This window comes from Salvia miltiorrhiza, chromosome 1 (genome assembly GCF_028751815.1).
Source record: "Salvia miltiorrhiza cultivar Shanhuang (shh) chromosome 1, IMPLAD_Smil_shh, whole genome shotgun sequence".
NCBI classification, from domain to species: domain Eukaryota; kingdom Viridiplantae; phylum Streptophyta; class Magnoliopsida; order Lamiales; family Lamiaceae; genus Salvia; species Salvia miltiorrhiza.
This window is the reverse complement of record NC_080387.1, coordinates 31,069,339-31,089,997: the sequence shown is the minus strand read 5'-3', so window position 1 is coordinate 31,089,997 and position 20,659 is coordinate 31,069,339. Positions and strand designations below refer to the sequence as shown.

Genomic DNA, 20,659 nt, shown 5'->3' with positions numbered 1-20,659 from the left:
GTGGACCCTACCTACTTTAAACTCTTAACCATTTATTCTTAATCTCCGTGTCCAACTCAAAAGTGTCAAGTCTAGTGGGACGGAGGGAGTATTTTTTAAATTATAAATAAATGAGATGTCAACATCATCCATTTTTTAACTTGTCATAAGGGTACTTAAGTACTTTTATTTCAAAATGGCTATAAAACTCATACTTTTATAGGCGAGGATATTAAACTTACACACTTTATGAAATTGGCTATTCCTATGTATTGCCAGCCAATTTGGTATAGCCAATTTACCACAATATAAAAGTGTATTTATTTCGTGGAATTTAGATAATGGGAAGTTGGGATCTACGGGGGCAAAATCGTTTAATAAATATTTTATTTAATGAAAAATAGAAAAATAGCTATGGATATAACTCTCTTTTAACCCGTTCGTAGCAAACAATTTGAACTTGGGCTTTGGCGCTTAAAATATGGGCCGGCCCATATATTCACCATCTTCACAGCAACTACAGTCTAAAGCGAAGAAGTCGGATAATGGGATAAGAATAAGATTGGTTGAATGCAACTGCAGCAACTCTTACTCTAGTGACCAAAACTGCAAATTCTGTAATATCTTTGCGCCAATGGCTTCCACAAGTCTTTCATGGACTTCATCTTCATGGCTCCAGAACCACAGCTTCTCCAAGAACAGCACCGCAGACGCCGCCAAAACTGTCGACGGAGCTTCGCTTCTCAGTGTTGTGGCTCAAAAGAAGGCCAAGAAATTGCGCAAGGCATGCAGATTTTCCATCATGAAATCAAACTGCAATCTTCAATTGTTTGTGTTCCTTACTAGGTGTATCTTAATCTTCTTTTTTAAATATTTCCCCCCCTTAATTTTCTCTTTGTTTATTTTAATTTAGGTTATATTGAAGGAGGACGTGACAGCAGTGGGGAAAAAGGGGCAGCTCATGGATGTGAAAGCGGGGTATTTTAGGAATTATTTGCTGCCGCTGGGCATGGCGCAGATCGTCACGCCTCAACTTATCAAGTAATTGTTTCGCATTCATTTTTATTTTTTTTTGTTTTTATTGGTATATTTTTCTTTTTCTCTGTATCAGTAATGCTATCATATTTTTATTTATCTGTGAATTCTGTTTGTTTATTTGCTTATGTTGTGGAAATGGAGTTGTGACTATTGAGTTTATGAACGAATTTACTTTGTGAAATGAGATATATGATGAACACAAACTAGAGGTTTTGTAGTTTAGTCTTTACTTGATGCTATGTAGGTTTCACGTATCAGACTCGATGATTGTAGTTGCCTATTTTCAATTCACGCACAAGTATGGCAGTCTGAGATTTGTAGTTTTTCTTATTTAAAGTTTCTTAATTCTTTGTCAGAGAAATGAAGATGGAAGATGAGAGGATTGAGGCCGAGAAGAAAAGAGTAATGCATTCTTCTTATTCTTTATATTATTCTTTAGCTGTATATTAATATCAGATTATCTGAGTTGCCTCACACTGCTGCATTATGATTATCTGAAATCTGAAATGGAACAATTTTTATAGTTCACAAATGACGAGTGATGTTGCGCATAAATGCCAAACTTTGATGAGAAATGGACTAATTACATATGAAAACCTGATAGAATCTGCAAAATATTACCCCCAATTTTTCTAGTTCACAAATGACGAGTGGTGTTGCATATAGATGCTAAACTTTGATGATAAATGGACTAATTACATCTAAAAACCTGATAAAATCTGCAAAATATTACCCCCAGATACCGTACTTCATTGGTTTTCCCACCAAAATATAGGTGTATAACTATATTATGGATAACAAATGTGATGGATAGTAGACATGTAAGATAGAAAAACAGGTGTTTGTAGGTTCCATTCCGAAAGAAGCATTTCTAAAACAGTTTACTTTCTACACTTGATAAACTATTCATACCATGAAGATAAATAATTATTCATATCTAACCGACTTAGTTTTGGTGAAGGGACACTATGTTAGAGTTTTGACGTGATTTTCTATGGCAATCTGATTCTTAGGTTAAAGATGAGGCACAACAGCTTGCCACGATTTTTGAGACAGTTGGAGCTTTCAAGGTGAAGCGCAAGGGAGGGAAAGGAAAACAAATTTTTGGCTCGTAAGTTACTTTCAATTTTGTGATACATGCAACTTATATATATGCCATTCTGCAGCCAATTGCTGACATATACTCATAATGACAGTGTCACTGCTCAAGATCTTGTTGACATAATCAAGGCCCAACTTCAGAGGTACCTTTTTTCAGATTCATGCTTATGCTGTACACTTGTATATGGCTACTGTCTCTGAGTTGACTTCAAACTGTTCGGAAGTTCTTGGGAATCCATGGTTTGTATGTTAAGTGTCCTTTTACCTATAGCGCAAATTCTATCATTCATACCGATGTCAGGGACCTTTGGTCACATGCCATTTTACCTGGCTTCCATCACCATCAATTTTTATTTTATTTTTAAATATAGAAGCATTTTAATGATGTAAGCATCTTCTGCTTTGTGGACGATCTAAGGCCCCTTCACTTTCAGCTAGCCGTTCAATGATTACATAGTTGCTGCAGAAAGCATGATGATTGCTGCTCCCAATATTTTACCAAGTGGCACCTGAAAATGACTTATCCACCGTTTGTTTTGGATCAACTAAGAAAATGCTAACCAGCCCCTATTTGTGGTTACTTTTGAGCTTTTAATTCTTGTTTGGGCCATTTCCCTTGGCGACCATGCAGTGGAGTTCTTTGCAAGCTGCCAAGACTGTATTATACTATTATTAATTGAAATACTGATGGAAAGTTTTTTAACTGACAGCTGTATCTTACATTTGTTGTTAACGTTTTCTTTTTTAGGGACGTCGATAAAAGAATTGTCTCACTTCCAGAAATCAGAGAAACTGGGGAATACGTTGCAGAGCTAAAACTCCATCCTGATGTCACGGCTCGTGTAAGGGTGACTGTGTATGCTAACTGAGGACATTCTGGAGATGCTCATAAAGGCCAAGTTTCTGAACTTTGGTGATTTTCTTGAGGTGTGTGGTTAATTGGTCATTGGAATCATTATCTGAAACAATATAACTTTTTGTACTCAAATCAATCAGTATGTTACAACTTAACTTTGCAACCAAGCATAGTGCCCCTGCCTACTTCTGCACAAATTCATTTTGTGTATGCAAGCCAGAAAAGAAAGCCTGGGAAATGTATTATATTACCTCTTATGCACATTTTGATTTCCATATACTTTATGAGTCTGATTGAGCCCCACTGATCAATTTACACCTAGCCATGAGACACACCTACTTCTATTATCTTATTTCCACTTTCTATGCACGGATTGGAATAAGTTTTGAGTTGGGCTGTCAATTGGCTGAGCCAACTTGAAGATTAAATGCCCTTCTTACCTTCTCATTTCATTACCATTCATAGAAGATGAAAAACTGATGTATTTTCTTGATCTCAGTCGAACTAGAAGTCAAGAATGTGAGTGGAATAATGGTGAACTAAGAAGAGTGTCTAGCTATGCCAAGCCGTAGTACTCGCTTAAGATTTCTGTTTCTTTTCCTTTTTATGTAGGATTCTTCAAGGTTCAAACAATTGAAGGTTTCATGTCTGTGAAGGGGCTCCATATCTGTTATCCTAGGCCTTGGCTTCTTGTATCATATCTATTTCTTTTAATAGTTTATTTGTATTCATTCGCAAATGGGGATATTGAAATGTAGTTGCATCTTCTATGACAACATGTTCCCACTAGAAACTTCCATGAAATGAAGCATGAGTTTTAAATTTAGGAAAATCAATCATTTGCAGATCTCAATATCTCTCACACCTTTTCACTTTTCAGGATCTCTTGAGACGATCTGCTTAAATTATGGCGCTGATTTTTCCTAATATTTCTTATGAACCATAGTTTTTTGTTACCTTGCCAATGATTGCCATAGGAATACACAACTACACACACGCGCACACACACACACACACATATATATAGATATATATATATATAGACATACAGGCTGGCCAAACTCAGTATCTGAAACAGCTAAGTTCATGTTTAAAAAAAATAAAAAAATAACCTTATCAGAATCCCTTGTAGTATCTCTTATAGATAGTGACTGAGATCTCATTGAGCAGAGTTTACCCAGAACACATGTCATTTCCCCATCGTACCCAAGTACAATCTGTTAGTCTTCGAATTCAAGACTTTTGGCCTTGGGCATTAACCTGAACTTATGCATTGGCTTTCAAGAATCGGAAGATGGATTAGACTGGGAATGATATAAGATATTACTACTAGGCATTAATATTTACTTACAATCATGAATGTCACATATTGCATTTCCACTTAGTCAACTTAGTAAAGCTTTTTGCTGCAGTTTTTATTTTATTTTACTAGCGGAAAAAAGACAAAACATCATCTATATATTATTGAAGTAAGTAAAACTGCGGTTGGTGGTGAAGGCAAGAATCTCACTCCAAATAATGTTAGTAGAATTGTTGAATTAGCAACAATAATTGTGTACTTGCGATAAGATTATAGACTTACCTAATATATTCTGATATTCCCACTCTACCAGGTCAATTTTTATTTATGATTTAGCTCACAACTTGTCCTTTAAAATTTGAATCGTATTATAATTAAAAAAACCAGTAATTAAATTAATTCCTTAATAACAAGTGTTGCTTGGCCCACCATAATAAGTAAATTATGTTCTTGGTTTGGCAACAGCACTGCAACATACAACTTTTGACACGTTTAATTTCTAAGTCAACTCGAAATAGTTGGGCCTTTTATTTATTCTAGTTATTTCATGCGTATCTACTGCATATTCCTCTAGACAATAAATTAAACAGAAAATTTTAAGTTTGCGTTTTTTTTTTCTTTTTTCTTTTTTTTTTTCATTATGTTATAATTTAAAAATTGCAATTCCTCAACGAAGCTTCTACCATCTGTAGGAGGCCAATTCAGCCTTCTGTAGGAGGCCAATTCAGTGTTAAATTTTATTACTTTTCCGGATTAATAATTCAAATGAAATACTCCAAAGAAAAAGTTGATCCACAAATACGTCCGTAAGAACACCTTTTATTACTTCCTCCGTCCACAAAAAAATGCTCCATTTGGGTGCCGGTACGAGTATTAAGAAAGTTGATAAATTTTTTTTGAGTGGGATAAAAGTTAGAGAGTAGGGGTAGTGCTAATTGCATGAGTTAAATAAAATGGTGGGTTCATTAATGGCATAAGTTGTAAATAAGTTGAAAAATAAAGGGTATGCATCTACAAAAAGGTAAACAGAGCATTTTTTGTGGAAAAAAAAGGGTAAGTTGGATACTTTTTCGTGGACAGGGGGAGTAGTTTTTTGGGATGCTGGTTTGGAAATTCACAAATTTTTAGACAATTTATAAATTGCACATGAACTTTAATTTTGGTTTGATTATATATTAAATCAAATTAAATCAATTTGAATGCCAATCAAACTAAAAGAATCAAGTTAAAATTCATGACTTTGAACAAGTTTTAAGAAACAAGTTAAAATACTAAGCAAATTCAAGCTAAAACAATGCAAAGAAACGAAAATTTAAGCAGCACTCTCGTCGAAAATTTACGAAAATTTAAGAATTTTAGTTTCATGCTAAAATCATAATAAATTAAAAGTTTATTTATTGTCATATCATAATTAAAATTTCTGTGCAGAATTGACTAAAAGAGAATTGACTAAAAGTTTATATATTTATAGGCCAATAATCCTAGTTATTTCCCGGTAAAAATTTGACTTTTTTCCCTCTTAATTTCCATATTTTTTTGCTTTTCAATTGTTGATAATTATTCTCTTTTTTTTTTTTTTGAGGAAAATTGATAATTATTCCAATCAAGCTGTTGGAGTGGGATTAGTAGAGTATTTTATTTTTAATCGTATAATATTGCGTTTGATTACAGTAAACATATTGCTAGTGTGATATCATTAATATGGCAAAAGTTAGAAATCACGACAATTAATCAACAAATTGTTATATTGTTTCAAACTAATAATCATGTTCACATGATGCATTGTCTGGTATCCCTAGTGAGAATCAACAAACTACAAGCACGCACGCCACATGTTTGCTTGTCTATACACACTTCTTCAACCATTTCTCTTAAATGATGAGAATCTGCTTTTTAGTAATATATACGTATTTATATTTGGGGCATTGACATGTAAATATTTATTTTTTTTATTTATTTCATACTTAGATTTTAAATTCTATCTATAAACACATAAATTTTATATTCTTTTGATTTTGCACACGATTTTAAAATATCTAAATCGTTGCTGACATGTCAATCAGATTAATTGATGTGGCATGATCGACTGTGCAGCAAAACGACACAGTTCCATACTTTCAAAAACGTTGCCATTTTTGTTCCAACATTTTTAAATTTTTATATTTAAGACATTATTTTTGCAAAATAGAGTAGGAACCAAGGTTCTATTGAGAAGGGGAGATCTTGGCGAAGAACTAAAGCGAGAAAAACCGAGCGAACTATAAGAAGAAGAAGAGGAACAAGTGCAACATCTCGCTCGCCATGTGGCTAGTTATTCGACAACATCATGGAGTTGTTGTGCGGGAATGATGCAAGTGGAAATTCGGCGACGCGTGCTTGTCCAGCGGCGTAAGCTGGTCGGAAAGGGACGAGATTAAGGTTGGGGTCTGGGAAGCGAAGGGGACGGGAATTTGGGGGAGAAGGAGGTTGTATTGTATGTTTTTCTATTTTCTTTTTTTAGATTTCAATTATTTTAAAATAAAATTTAGATTTTAAATTATTAGTAAATATTAAAATAAAATAATAAAAGAGTACTTTAGTAAGAGCGTTTATAATTCATGTATTTTAATTTTTATGGTTATTATTAACATTTGCTTAAGTAAAATAATTATTTTAATATTTATCTCTTTAATAAAATTGTATCGTTTCTATCACATGAGTGTATTATGCTGAGTAAGATCCACGTCGGATTTTGCCTCACTAAAAAAGTTTTCCGTGTGCAAAATTAGAAATAATACAAAATTTATGTATTTCTAGGCAGATTTCAAAGTTCGGGTGTAAAACTAAAAAATGGAAAAAGTTTGAGTATTTACAGACTAATACCCCTTTATATTTTTAGCCAGTATTATTTATTAACAATAGCATACATATCACATAAGTTAATTATATGAAACGAACTCAAAGTATAAAGATAGATAGAAATCGAACTTTTAATCAAATATGTTCACACGATTAATGTTGTTATATACTTTTTTGGATTAATTGCTTGTAAAATATTTAACTTTCACCAAATTCTGATTTTGCATACAAATTTTAAAAAGCAGTATGGTAATTACTGATCTTTAATCACATTCTAATTTTGCATTCAAACCATAAAAAGCAGCATGGTAATTATTGAACTTTCACCGCATTCTGATTTTGCATACAAGCTTTAAAATTTAGCATGATAATTGCCGAACTATTGATTTAATCTGATTTTGCTACCAGTCAAAATTTCAGCCAAATTTAGTGTTGCCATGGCTAGCTGAATAATTGACATGATATAATCGGTGAGTGAATAAAACGACATATGCGATGGAATATCACAACCATTATTCGGAATTATGCAAAATCAGATTATTTGATGAAAGTTTAGTAATTATCTTGCTTCGTTTTAAAGTTTTTGCGCTACTTTATAAAATTTATATGAAAAATTAGAATTTGATGAAAGTTCAATAATTACCACAATATCTTTTAATATTTGTATGCAAAATCAAAATTTGATAAAAGTTTAGTATTTTATAGGCAATTAACCTTACTTTTTTTTGTTTATTTTTTAATTACTTTTGTTATAATAATTTTTTTGGATTGAACAATTATTATATACTAATATACTATTAAGAGAGAGAAAATGAGAGAGCATTATTAGAGCATCATCAATGAGGGCTCGGAAAAAGGCTTGAGCCCCCTTGCTCCACGCCATCAGCCATTGCCGCACCCCGGGTGCGCGAGCCAGCCTCCCCTCTCTGCATCTGGCTCAAACTAGAAATGGTTGGGCGCGTCTCCAACACCGCCCAATCACAAATTTCGCTGCAATTAAAAAAAATCAGATTTTTAACCTTTGAATTGTACAGTTGGAGAAGCAGCCGTTGCTCAACGACTATTTTCATTTTTATTATTTTTAATTATTTCAATTTTCCTCTCTCTCTCTCTATATATATATATATATATATATATATCTCACACTCACTTCTTCATTCATATCTCTCATTCACTTCTCTCCAATCTAAAAAAAAAATGCCATCATCCAACAATTCTTCAAATCATTTTTCCACCAATTCTTCATCTGACGAAGAAGTTCCAAACCCACAATTTTCTACTCTTCCCGATCCTATGCAAAATCCCGAAGGATTTTTTATGAGTCTTGCTGCAAATTTCATGCAAGTGGCGAGTTCATATCAATTCGATCCTCCTCATCTACCGATGAAGAAGCGTAAAGTTATTCTCCGTGATCGTGAAGGTGGTGGTGAGCGCCTTCATCGGGATTATTTTGTTGACGATGCAGTTTATGGGCCACAATCATTCCAACGTCATTTTCGCATGAGCCGGGCGTTATTTCTACGCATTGTGAATGCGCTAGAAGTCGATCCTTACTTCCAACAACATCCCGATGCTTGTGGGCATTTGGCTTCTCACCAATCCAAAAGTGCACAACGGCGATTCGGTAATTGGCGTACGGTACTGCTGCTGATTGTTGTGACGAATATCTCCGTATAGGAGAAACGACGACGTTGGCGTGCTTGAATAAATTTTGTAAAGCCGTTGTTCGGATTTTTAGCGGCGTATATTTGAGGAGGCCAACCACTGCCGACGTTCAACGACTCGCTACAATGCACGAGGTCAAACATAGTTTCCCGAGAATGTTGGGGAGTCTAGACTGCATGCACTGGGCTTGGAAGAATTGTCCAGTGGTTTGGCATGGCGCTTACACTCGAGGGGATCAGGGCGAGCCCACGATTATATTAGAGGTTGTTGCTTCACAAGATTTGTGGATATGGCACGCCTTCTTCGGAGTCGCTGGGTCAAATAGCGACATCAACTTTCTCAACCAGTCCACGTTATTCAATGACGTCCTATCGGACAATGAAGCAGCGGTGCATTTCCTCGCCAACAATTCCCACCACACCAGAGGCTACTACTTAACTGACGGCATCTATCCGGACTGGCCGGTATTCGTCAAAAGCTTCACATTTATGAGCGACGAGAAGAAGCGAAGGTTCAAAGTGATGCAAGAAGCTGCAAGGAAGGATGTGGAATGAGTTTTTGGCGTTCTTCAAGCTCGTTGGGGTATAATCAGAGGCTCGTCTCGTCTATGGAAGCAGGAGCATGTGAGTAGCATCATGTTTACGTCCATCATATTGCACAACATGATAATTGAGGATGAAGGAGAGATTGCAGCAACTTGGAATGGCGACGTTGGTGAAGGATCAAGCAGCGTTCCTCAAACACAGTTCAATACCGGAGCACCACGGGAATTCGCCGCCTTTATGGCCCGAAGCGCAAAATTGAAGGACAGTCGACTCCACGCTCACCTCCGCGATGATTTAGTCGAGCATATATGGGCACGTTTTGGTCCCGTGGAGCCATAGCTCGTAGATTTAATTTTATCTAAATTAATGTAATTTTTCATTATTTTATTTAATGTAATGTTTGATTTTTAATTTAATGAAATGTGAGTTGTTAAATTTAAAGTTAGTTTTAATTAAAAACAACAATAAAATTAAATGAGAAATAAAAATACAAACTAAAAAGTCAAGGAGTGGGCTCTCCCATTGTGGAGAATGGACTCTTCAATAGTGGGGATCATATTTAAGAGCCCATCTTAACTCTCTATTGTGGATGCACTTAAAAACACGAACATAAAGCATGGAGATATGAACCTCCACAAAACACAAGAGTTTATTTTAAATATGAAGTATAGGAACACCTCTCACAATTTTCGCCAAGCAATGATAGCGTTTTGATTTCTTATAAAAATCATGTATAAAAAAATAAAAATAAATAAATAAATAGTAAGAGAGAGAGAGAGAAGCATTGAAGTTGACAAGAGCGAGGGAGAGAGGTGCGTGTAAAAAACTGAGAGCCAACCACGTGTCAACAGGATAGATGTGCCATGTCAAAGGAGGGAAGCATGTGCCACGCAAGCAGGCGTGACGTCATGCAGTTGATGCACCCCCCATTTAAATCAGAACTTTTTCCATCAACCAAATTTTGCAACCCTAAACCTAAATATTACTGCCCACCACATTTTAATAGCTACGAGTATACACCATTTGCAATATCAATTCGACTTAATCAAAAATAAATTAAAATATTCTGATTTTTTCTTTGTTGAATTTGTCAGAGTGATGACCTTTGATAATGAAGTTACTCCCAATATTCTACAGTAAATTAATTGACTCCATGACTTTTAAATAAACTTCATTAATTAATTTACCAAAAGAACTGTGAAGTACCGAGTTGAACTGAAACATTTACTTTGTCTACTTTATAATGACGGATTTACCGACTAGTAAATGACCATAAAAACTTTGGCTATCATTCTTTTTTGGGTGTGAATGATTTTTTCAAATTTTATTTTAATTTTAGACGAATAATTTGAGTAGTTTCCATACACTTTCTAGGAACTCATAAACTTTAAAACAGCTTGTAGACCAAACATCTTTTACTCACAAATTAGGCAAATGAATAACTAATTTTTCGGCCGATTTCAAAATTTGTGGTGGCCAAATCAAGAGAATTTGGTTTTTGTTCCTTTTACGAATTCATTAATCAAAATTAAGCATTACGATTTGTCAACATAAGGTTGGTCCTCACTTATACAACTAAAAAACATCAACAACATTTAGATGCCCTAATCTCAAAAGATGGTTGGTAAATATATAGTAATAGGAAGTTGAAAAATATCACATATGATCTTACATGCATCAATGGTTCTACTTTTTATCACATCAAGTATTTTTTTTTCAGGCACGAACCAAATTAAACATACAATTCTAGATTTGATTAAAGTCCAAATTAAGAAGTTAGCGTACGTAGACGATCAATTAATTATGATATTTTTTTTGAGGGATTATGATATTTTATTATTGATTACAATATATATATATATATATATATATATATATATATATATATATATAGGGTGTGGTTATAATGAGAACCACACTTATCGTGAGAACATAAGAACCATTAAAATCAATGCATCTGCTATATAAATTAATGCATTCGCTATTAAATTTAATGCATCCGAAAATAATAAAAAATTTGCTCCCTTCAGGATTCGAACCCAGGATCTGCATTCATCCACTAAGATGATGCATCCACCGTAGATCTTGATGATCGAATGGCTTAAAATGGTTCTCCGTTCTAATTTTATTTAGTGGATCTTATTTGAACCTCTCCCTATATATATATATATATATATATATGTTGGCTGCTCCTCCGAGAAAAAAGTCCTCGAGAAAAAAGTCCTCGCGTGCTGCTCCTCCGCGTGCTGCTTTTTGAAATCTTTTTCCTCGCGTGCTGCTCCACCGGATGTTTGACCGCGAGTTGTCTCCACCGGATGTTTGACTGCGAGCTGCTCCACCGCGAGCTGCTCCACCGCGAGCTATCTTCCTCGCGTGCTGCTCCACCGCGAGCTGTCCCTTGCCTTTGACCGCGAGGTGCTGCTCCACCGTGAGCTGTTTCCTCGAGTGCTCCACCGTGCTGTTTCCTCGCGTGCTCCTCCGCGAGCTGCTCGCCGCCCCGACACCGGACTTCCGCCTCCTCCGAGCAGCAGCAGCAGCGACAGAGAGGAGAGCACGCAGCAGCCACCGCTGCTCGCCTCCGACGTCGTCTGGGTGTCACGCTGCTGCCTCAACCTCGTCAAGCAGATCTCGGCCACTCCAGCCGCACCGCTTGCATCTGCTGCTCGTCGCCTTCATCCACGCGTGCCGCTGATTGGTGTCGCCTCACCGCTGATTGTGCCGCCGTGACTACTGCCGGTGATGGATTCGAGTTCGCCGGATATCCATCGTGACAAGGGGGGCCTCAATCTTCCCCTAGTATCTTCTAATTTTGACAGGTCTCGATCTAAGTCCCCTGCCAATGTTCCGTCTCAGCACCCGCCTCTCGTAAAGTTTTTAACCACTGCTGATCAGACGACAATGAACTCTACCACAGTAATGACGGCGCTTCTCTTCCCCGAGTCTGGGATCACGATGCCTCCGAGCATCACTGTCACAGATAGTTCGGCGGAGGCTGCTAGAGTTACTGCTGATGTTTCGTTTCCGGAAATCGCTGCGATGATGACTGCCCATACTGTTGGCGTCTCTACTCAGGCCGATGGTCCTAAGGGACTGATTCCGCTTCGCTCGATCGGGACTGCCCATCCGAAAGTGGTCAGTCCGCAGTCTGCTCCGAAGGTGTCGCCTCCTCCTCAGCCGAAGGCCTCTTTTGCAGATAAACTGAAAGCTAGGGATGGCAGTCCGACGGAACAAGTTTCCAAGCCTAGGGACGTCCCCGCTCATGACTTTACAATCCTCCGGCCAGAGTTGGTGGATCTCAAACGTTGTCTTGTTTTAGAGCCTTCTTTCCACCAACGACAAGTCCGGCGTTTCGCCCATGCGGTTCACGGCCGGCTGATCCTCCGCAAAGGTGAGTCACCTCGGTTTGCAGGGGATCTTTGGGAGGAACTTCAGCAACTTTGGAAACCGTCTTGTGGTTGGTCGATACATCCTCTCGGAAAAGGTTACTTCACTTTTAATTTCACCACCGACGAGGATAGGGCAGCGGCTTTCGCTAAAATGACTTGGCGTCTCCGCTCAGGTATACTCCATCTCCAGGCTTGGGTGCCGAATTTTGATCCCTACAAAGCGCATTCTACCCTTGTTCAGGTATGGATTAGAATCTTTAACTTGCCACATGAATATTGGCACCCAGAGGTTCTTTCCGGGGTAGCACGAGAAGTGGGTACGCCTATCTTGATTGATGGTCAGTCTGCACAGGCTCATGTGGGTCACTTTGCTAGAATTCTTGTTGAGTTAGATGTTTCGGCTGATATTCCTGAGGCTTTAGATATTAAGTGTGGCGACATTGATTTTACTGTCAAGTTTGGATATGAGAATTTGCCTTATTACTGCTCCGTTTGCAATGTTGTGGGACATATTTCTAACGAATGCAGAAGGAGTAAAACGACCACGACCGAGGAGGGCTTTACGGAACATCAGGGCCGGGAACGTGGTCAGTCCAAGGTAGATGACCACAGGGTTCATCCTCGTCCCTACACCGGAAATCAGGAATCTCCAGCAAGGGCTGGACAAGCTTTAGCTGAGGTTGGACAGAAACTGAACTCTTCAGACTCTCCTACCTCATCCAATCCCTTTGCTGTGTTGGTTTCTCTAGAGTTGCAAGATGAGCAGAGAGATAACATGGACAAGCCGCCTTCTAATGGAGGCCGAGCTTCAGATTCTTGCATCTCTCAGGACAGTCAGGGTAGAAAGGATATGGAACAGCCTGGGTCAGATGACGAAAAGAGCCAAATTGAGATAGTTGAGCAGGAACACGAGAGGACTTCTGCACCTCTGGTTGTTCAGCCGCTTGCTGTTCAGACTGACAACAACGCTGTGCTAACTTTGACTGGGACGACAGGACCCATTTCTCGTAGACGAGGGCGTCCGAAAGGGGCTATCACCAAGAAGGGGAGAGTTTCTGATTCTTCTATCAAGCACAGGCTCCGTCGTATCATAATCAATGGCATGTCTTCGGATTTCTCAGCACGCCGTGATGATATTCAGGGCCCTGTTCTTGACACTTCTTCGCCTGTGGAGTTTCTGAATAAAGTGAAGTATGCTCAGTCTGGAGGACAGATTCTGCAAAACTTTGTGATCAACTCCTCTAACTCTACTGATGCAGCCCATGCTATGTCGGTTGTGGCCTATTCAAAAATAAGAAAAAATGGGGCGATATGTTGGACGATGAAGATGACTATGTTTTAGACGAGGACGACCCTCTTAATATGTTCTCTTAGTCTTGGTTTCTTTTTTGGTTACCCGGGGTTTCTTGCGGGTGCTTTTGCTTGTTTCCTTATTTCTCTTGTCTCTCTTTTTTTTCTTTTCTTTTTAATAAAATTTCTATTTCAACATATATATATATATGTAAATTATGACAGAGTAGCATATTATTAGCATTTAGCATTTTGAAAGAAGCCCTAAAACACTCTCCGGTTTCTTTGTATTTAGACATGTCACGCAATGTGTCCACATGCCCACCCTTAACAAATTATCACCAAAACGTGCACATAATTCAACCCTCTAATAACAACTACTCTCTCTCTCTCTCTCTAAATACATATATATACTTATGTATATATTGTGTGGGTGAGGGAATTAGCTTTTTAGAATATTGACAACCTGTAATCCGAAGCAACATCTATTGCAAAAGCTTAGCCAAAAAGATATTGAGGCTGTGCATCACCTAATTAGTTTAATTGAATATATCTAATCAATAACGTTTTCACATTTACTCTGTGTTTTCTTTGATAATATATTTTTCCCTTTTTTTTTTTTGGTTTGTAAAGGGAGGTAGATTAATGGTGGAGACAGGTGAACAATAATATTGGACCATCATTTGCAACTTAGAATTTCATAATTTTATACTCTCCAACAAAAGAAAATGTTTTATCATGTTGTGCACTATCACTAGCTACATATGATATGTGCTGGCAAATAAGACATGACATGAAATGAAGATAATATAAAAAGAAGTGATTAAAGAGGTTTGGTTGGGGGAAGAAAGTTGGAAATTAGGAATTAATCAGTCCAATAGTTAGGTGTAAATTGGTGGGGGTGAGAGCTACTAGTGAAGTGAGGTAACTAATAAAAATAAAGTAGCTAGAAAGAGCTTAATCAACAAATTTATGTTAAAGTGTATATTTTGATAGAATTAATTAATATAATAAATACCGAAAGAATACATACATACAGATGGATACACACATGGGGTTGGCAGTTACCAACCATCACTCCTATCCATTAATTCTTTGTCATTTAATGAAATGGAAATAATCCGCAACTCATTCGCTTTATCTTTTTTTTAAACAATTATTATTAGTATTATTTTTTGTAATTTGTAATAAATATTAATTAGAAACTAATCCACGTCCTTTAATTAGTTGTGGCGCTGGTTATGCCCAACCCTAGCTCTCTCTCTCTCTCTACGCACACTAGCTAGCTAACTTTGGAGTGTTGCAAAACCCACTCTTTATCTTACTCAACATACAAAAAAGAACATGACATCAAAACTATATATATAAATAAGAAACAAAAAGAGCATAAAAAAAGATGCCTCATCACTCACTTTTCGTGAATGAAAGGCAACCATGAATTGTAACCACTTGATCACTCCAATATATTTCAACTTCAAACGTAAAAACCAAATAAAATATTTGGCTCCATTCAAAGAATTGATGATAACAACGTCAAGTGTGAGTAATTAATGGCATTTATAATTTCATAACATTAACAGAAACATAGAAGAAAAAAAAAAATAGAAATAATTATTCACATTAATTAATTGATCGAAATTGTCAACCCGCCTCAGTAGTGGCAATCCACCAGCGCCGCCGCCGCGAACACGAGCCGCTGCGGCTGTTGGTTGGACGAGAAAGCGCGAAACTCCTCCTCCGGCGGCGCCGGCAGGTTGAGATCCAACGACAACATATTCCTCGCCTTCTCCACAACGTGACGATGATGATGATCGTGATGGCTCGAATTGGAATCCTCGGCCGCCGCCGCCGCCGCCGTATTTTGGGCGGAACGGTGTCGTCTCATGTGGCCTCCCAACGCCTGCCCCGACGCAAATTCCGATCCGCAGATTGAACACTCGTGGATTTTAGGCCTCGAAGGTGGCGGAGTAATCGCGACGAATTCATCCTCTTCCGGCGGCGGCGGCGGCGGCGGCTGCCTCTTCTGATCGAAGTCGGCGGCGGTCTTAGGCTTCTTGTGGCTAGCGCGGTGGCCGCCCAATGCTTGGAAGGAGGAGAAAGTGCGGCTGCAAGTCTTGCACTCGTAGACGTAGACGGCGGCGGCTTTGGGGCGGTGGTGGCCGCGGGCGAGGAGGATGAGGCAGTTGGCGAGGTCCTCGTCTTCTTCGGTGCTGCTGGAAGAGGTGGCGGAGTTGAAATCGGAGGAGGCGGAGGAGGAAGGGCGGGGCCGCTTGGTGCGCTTGCCTTTGACGATCATGTGATCGTTGGAGGCGGAGAATTCTTCCAAGGATTGGGTGTTCATCGCTGTTGCCAGTGAGTGGAAGTGCGAGAAAGTGGAGAGGAGTGAGAAAGTGTGAATCATATATGTATGAGTGTGATATATATAGAGTGTGATAATATTACAAGTAGAAGTAGTTATTAAATTAGTATGATAAAATGGTGAGTGTGTGTGGAGTGAAAAGCCAAGCTCGTGAATAGTTAACTAAGAAGTAGCTTCTAGCCACCAATCTCCCTTGCCCTTTCCAACTTTACACACTAAACTCTGCTTTTCTTTTCCCAACTAGCTACCACACTCCAAATAATTAGGTTTCACCTTTTTTTCCCCCCACTTTATATTTCATGGTTATTTATGGAGTTCTTGTGTTATGCTTACGGTTGATTTGGGAAAATAAAATTTTATGTCAATGGATCTAAAGAATTACCTCTTTAGATTAGTTATAATATAGAGTTAATTAATAAACTAATCTATCAATTCTCACATAGTAAAAGAAAATAGTAATTTCCCCGTTTCACTCTAATAGGCTCATTTCTTTTGAGCACGGAGATTAAGAAGCTTACTTTTTATGAGGAAAGTAGTGTAGTCCACACCAATTAAGTACACTTTTTTACTCAAAATGAAAAACGAGCATATTCTAGTGGGACGTTTCGAAAAAGAAAAACGAGCCTATTAGAATGAGAAGAAGGGAGTATTCATAAAAATAAAAAATTTAAAGAATTAGAATTTTTTTTTATGTAAATATACCAATATACCTTTAATAATTAAAAAAAAAAAATCAAAAAACCCCTCACAACCTGCGCTTCCTTCCCCTAAACCCTAATTCCCATTACCATCCACCATTTGCCTTCTACATATGCGCCGCTCGCTGCCATTGCCCGCTGTTGCAAGGTTTCTCCTCGCTCTTTCTCTCTCGACCCGCGCCATCCCCCTCCCCCTTCTCCACGACCACCTTTTGCCACCGCTATACCATCGTCGCTGCAAGGTCTCTCTCTCTCTCTCTCTCCTTGCCCAATTTTTATCACTCTATCTTTTGTGCATATATAGCTCTAAAATTTCTATCTCTAGGATTTCATTATATCTCTCGATTCTCGACGTTCCAGCAAGAATCAATGTTGCCGCCGCTCCTTCACCATAGTCGGGACATCAACGCCTCTCTCGCCCTCATTTCACTACAAGAAAATGCGGCTCTAATGATCGAAAATTCGGTCGTTAAAACCCAAAATCGGTCGTTAATATTGTTAACGACCGTTTTTTTCGGTCGTTGTTTGCATCGTCGTTCCGAGTCTTAACGACCGTTTTTTCGATCGTTAAAAAGAGAACAAAAAATTATTATTTTTTATTTTTTTTAATAACGATCGAATTTTTTATTATTAACAATCGAATTTTTTTTTCGAATATATATATACATATATATTTATATATATTTATTTATCTTTGTATCCCACAAGTATTTTAGTGTATTTCTAATGTATTTTGACCTTAATTGCATATCATTTGACGAACTTCCCAGTGGGTAATCCATCTTAGTTGTGCTCTAAGTCAAGCATGCTTAACCTTGAAGTTTCTTTCGAGTGGTCACCAGTACAGAACACTCGTATTATTGATATATATATATATATATATATATATATATATATAGTACCTATTAATTCATTTAAACTCTGTTTCAATATACAATATCATTAATCATTCATAACCTTATAATATGTCAAGATGATATCTAAGACTTGTGGTGCCGGCGAAACAATGACGGTAAATATACGATCGAATTTAAAATAATAAAAAATTAATATTATCGTAATTAAAAAAAAGAAAATATGAGTATGAAAACTAACAATCAAATATACAATAAAATCAATATTAATAAAATTAATATTTGAAAATTAGTTTTATTATTTTAAAATAATAAACTTATTAATATTTTGAAAATAAAGAATCTAATAATTTATTATACTAAATCAAATAAATTTAATAATTTATTATGAAAATAAATTAAATCAAATAATCAATATTATTAAAATTAATATTTGAAAAATAATTTTATTATTTTAAAATAATAAAATTATTAATATTTTAAAAATAATGAATCTAATAATTTAGTAAATCTAATAATTTATTATAATAAATCTAATAATTTATTATGAAAAAAATTAAATCAAATAATCAATATTAATAAAATTAATATTTGAAAAATAATTTTATTATTTTAAAATAATAAATTATTAATATTTTGAAAATAATGAATCTAATAATTTAGTAAATCTAAAAAATCTAAAAATTTATTATAATTAATCTAATAATTTATTATGAAAATATATTAAATCAAATAATCATCAATATTAATAAAATTAATATTTGAAAAATAATTTTATTATATTAAAATAATAAATTTATTAATATTTTGAAAATAATGAAAATAATTTAGTAAATCTAATAAGTGTAATAATTTATTATAATAAATCTAATAAATATAATAATTTATTATTATTTGCAAATAATATCATATTTTTATTAATAATCAATATTATCTAATTTTAAGAATAATATTATGAAAATAACATTCATTTTTAAAATATTCTCTATAATTTAAAAATAAGAATTAAATAGAAAATTAATTAAATATTTATATATGTATAATCAAAAAATAAAAATAAGATTATTCGGTCGTTAATAAAATAAATAAATAAATTAGTTAATTAATAAAAAAATTAATATAAATAGAAATTAAATAAAAAAAAATTAAAATAATTTTTACGACCGAAAAATTCGGTCTTAAATAAAATAAAATAAATAATATTAACGACCGAATAATTCGATCGTTAAAAAAATTTTAAAATTAAAAATTAAAAATTAAAAAAAAAATATTAACGACCTACTTTTCGGTCGTTAAAATATAAAAAAAAAATAAAAAATAATTTTAGCGACCGAAAATTCGGTCTTTAAAAAAAATAAAATATTAAAAAAATAATTAGCGACCAAATTTTTTGTCTTAAAAAAAAAAACGATCGTAAATCGGTCGTTAAGGCCGCAAAATTAACGACCGAATTTTTCGGTCGTTAAACGCGTGTTTTCTTGTAGTGTTTCTCCCCCTCACTATCTCACCGCCTCGATTCTCCAGCACCACCGCTGCCTCGACTTCCACGCTATTGGCACCTCCAAATGTTGCCTCTAAAATCGCGATTATTACACATATTTTTTTGCAAAAGTGTTTAACCGTATAAAATACACTGTTACACATTTTTGTGACTATTACACAATTTTGTCAAATCATGTAAATTGAAAAAGGTACGTAATATTGTATTTTACATTGTTATTCACTACAAGGATATTTTGGTCATAATTATTTTCACAATTTTATCCCTATAAATAGAATTTATTTTTACTACAAGGATATATGATTTTTACTAGATTACGGTGTTTTCTCAGTAATATCTACATCCTCAAATAATTTTTTATTCATTTTGGGATGCTACTCCATTATAAATAATACTCAATTTATTGTTACTTTTCACTTTTTCATCACTTCTATAATATTTTTTTTATCACTTTCAATATTAATTATAACACTTTTTTACCATTTATAATATATTCAATAATTTTATCTTAAAACTTGTACTTATTTTTATTTTTCCTAAAAAGTTAATTAGGTAACGGAGAAAGTATTGCTAATTGGACAAAAATAACCTCATATTTTGTTGTATTGCAATGATTAATTAATAGACAAATACGAGTTCGGATATTGAGAGTAGGAATTTGAAATTCCATAAGCATCAGTATTTTTAAAAATGAAACAAGCTAGCTAGCACTAAAACATTTGTAATATATGGATAGAATATTACTTCTTAAGTACCCAACTTCATTGATTAAAAAAAAGTACTCCAATTTCATGCCCTTTTGTTATTTTAGTATGTCCTTTAATTTTATGTTATTTTTATTTTTAGTAAAATTATTTGACACAATCTCATAAAAGACGAGATTCTTATTTTACTTTAATTATTTTAATACGTTAATAAAGATGGGATCCTTATTTAGCTTGTAACACACTTAATTATTTTATTAATATGTATCATTTTTAAAGAGATATGAAATTGAGGGACAAATGGACTACTTGCAATATTTTTTTTCTTAAGTACATATTATTTGACAATACATCTCTTGAAACAAGTCGGATCACCTATTATATATCAGTGTTTCATCTTATATTGTATTCACGGATGAATGCCACATTGTCGTGTGTTGTTTTTTTTTGGGTTAATTAATTACCTATAAATTCATTAATTTTCATCATTTTTTTAATTTTTCTCATGATATTTAAAATTGACAAATTTATCCTTCAATTAAAAA

General features: G+C 35.3%; 3 protein-coding genes across 4 annotated transcripts; 2 read left to right on the top strand and 1 right to left on the bottom strand.

Moving 5' to 3' along the window:
• Positions 1–428: 428 nt before the first annotated feature.
• Positions 429–3,806, top strand: LOC131019953 (50S ribosomal protein L9, chloroplastic). Of its 2 annotated transcripts, XR_009100557.1 has the most exons (7): positions 429–763; positions 893–1,020; positions 1,374–1,419; positions 2,031–2,128; positions 2,214–2,261; positions 2,867–3,045; positions 3,587–3,806. XR_009100557.1 is itself a non-coding variant. In XM_057948586.1 (6 exons), the coding sequence occupies exons 1-6, from the start codon at positions 461–463 to the stop codon at positions 2,985–2,987; spliced, it is 744 nt and encodes a 247-aa protein (XP_057804569.1). In that variant the 5' UTR covers positions 429–460; the 3' UTR covers positions 2,988–3,806. The 2 variants fall into 2 exon arrangements, 1 of the variants encoding a protein (XP_057804569.1); XM_057948586.1 differs by having other exon boundaries at positions 2,867–3,806.
• Positions 3,807–8,309: 4,503 nt separating this feature from the next.
• On the top strand, positions 8,310–9,331 carry LOC131006208 (uncharacterized). The gene is made up of 2 exons (XM_057933391.1): positions 8,310–8,736; positions 8,790–9,331. The coding sequence occupies exons 1-2, from the start codon at positions 8,310–8,312 to the stop codon at positions 9,329–9,331; spliced, it is 969 nt and encodes a 322-aa protein (XP_057789374.1).
• Positions 9,332–15,536: 6,205 nt separating this feature from the next.
• On the bottom strand, positions 15,537–16,632 carry LOC131019980 (zinc finger protein ZAT5-like). The gene has a single exon (XM_057948621.1). The coding sequence runs from the start codon at positions 16,397–16,399 to the stop codon at positions 15,650–15,652; it is 750 nt and encodes a 249-aa protein (XP_057804604.1). The 5' UTR covers positions 16,400–16,632; the 3' UTR covers positions 15,537–15,649.
• Between the last annotated feature and the right edge of the window lie 4,027 nt (positions 16,633–20,659).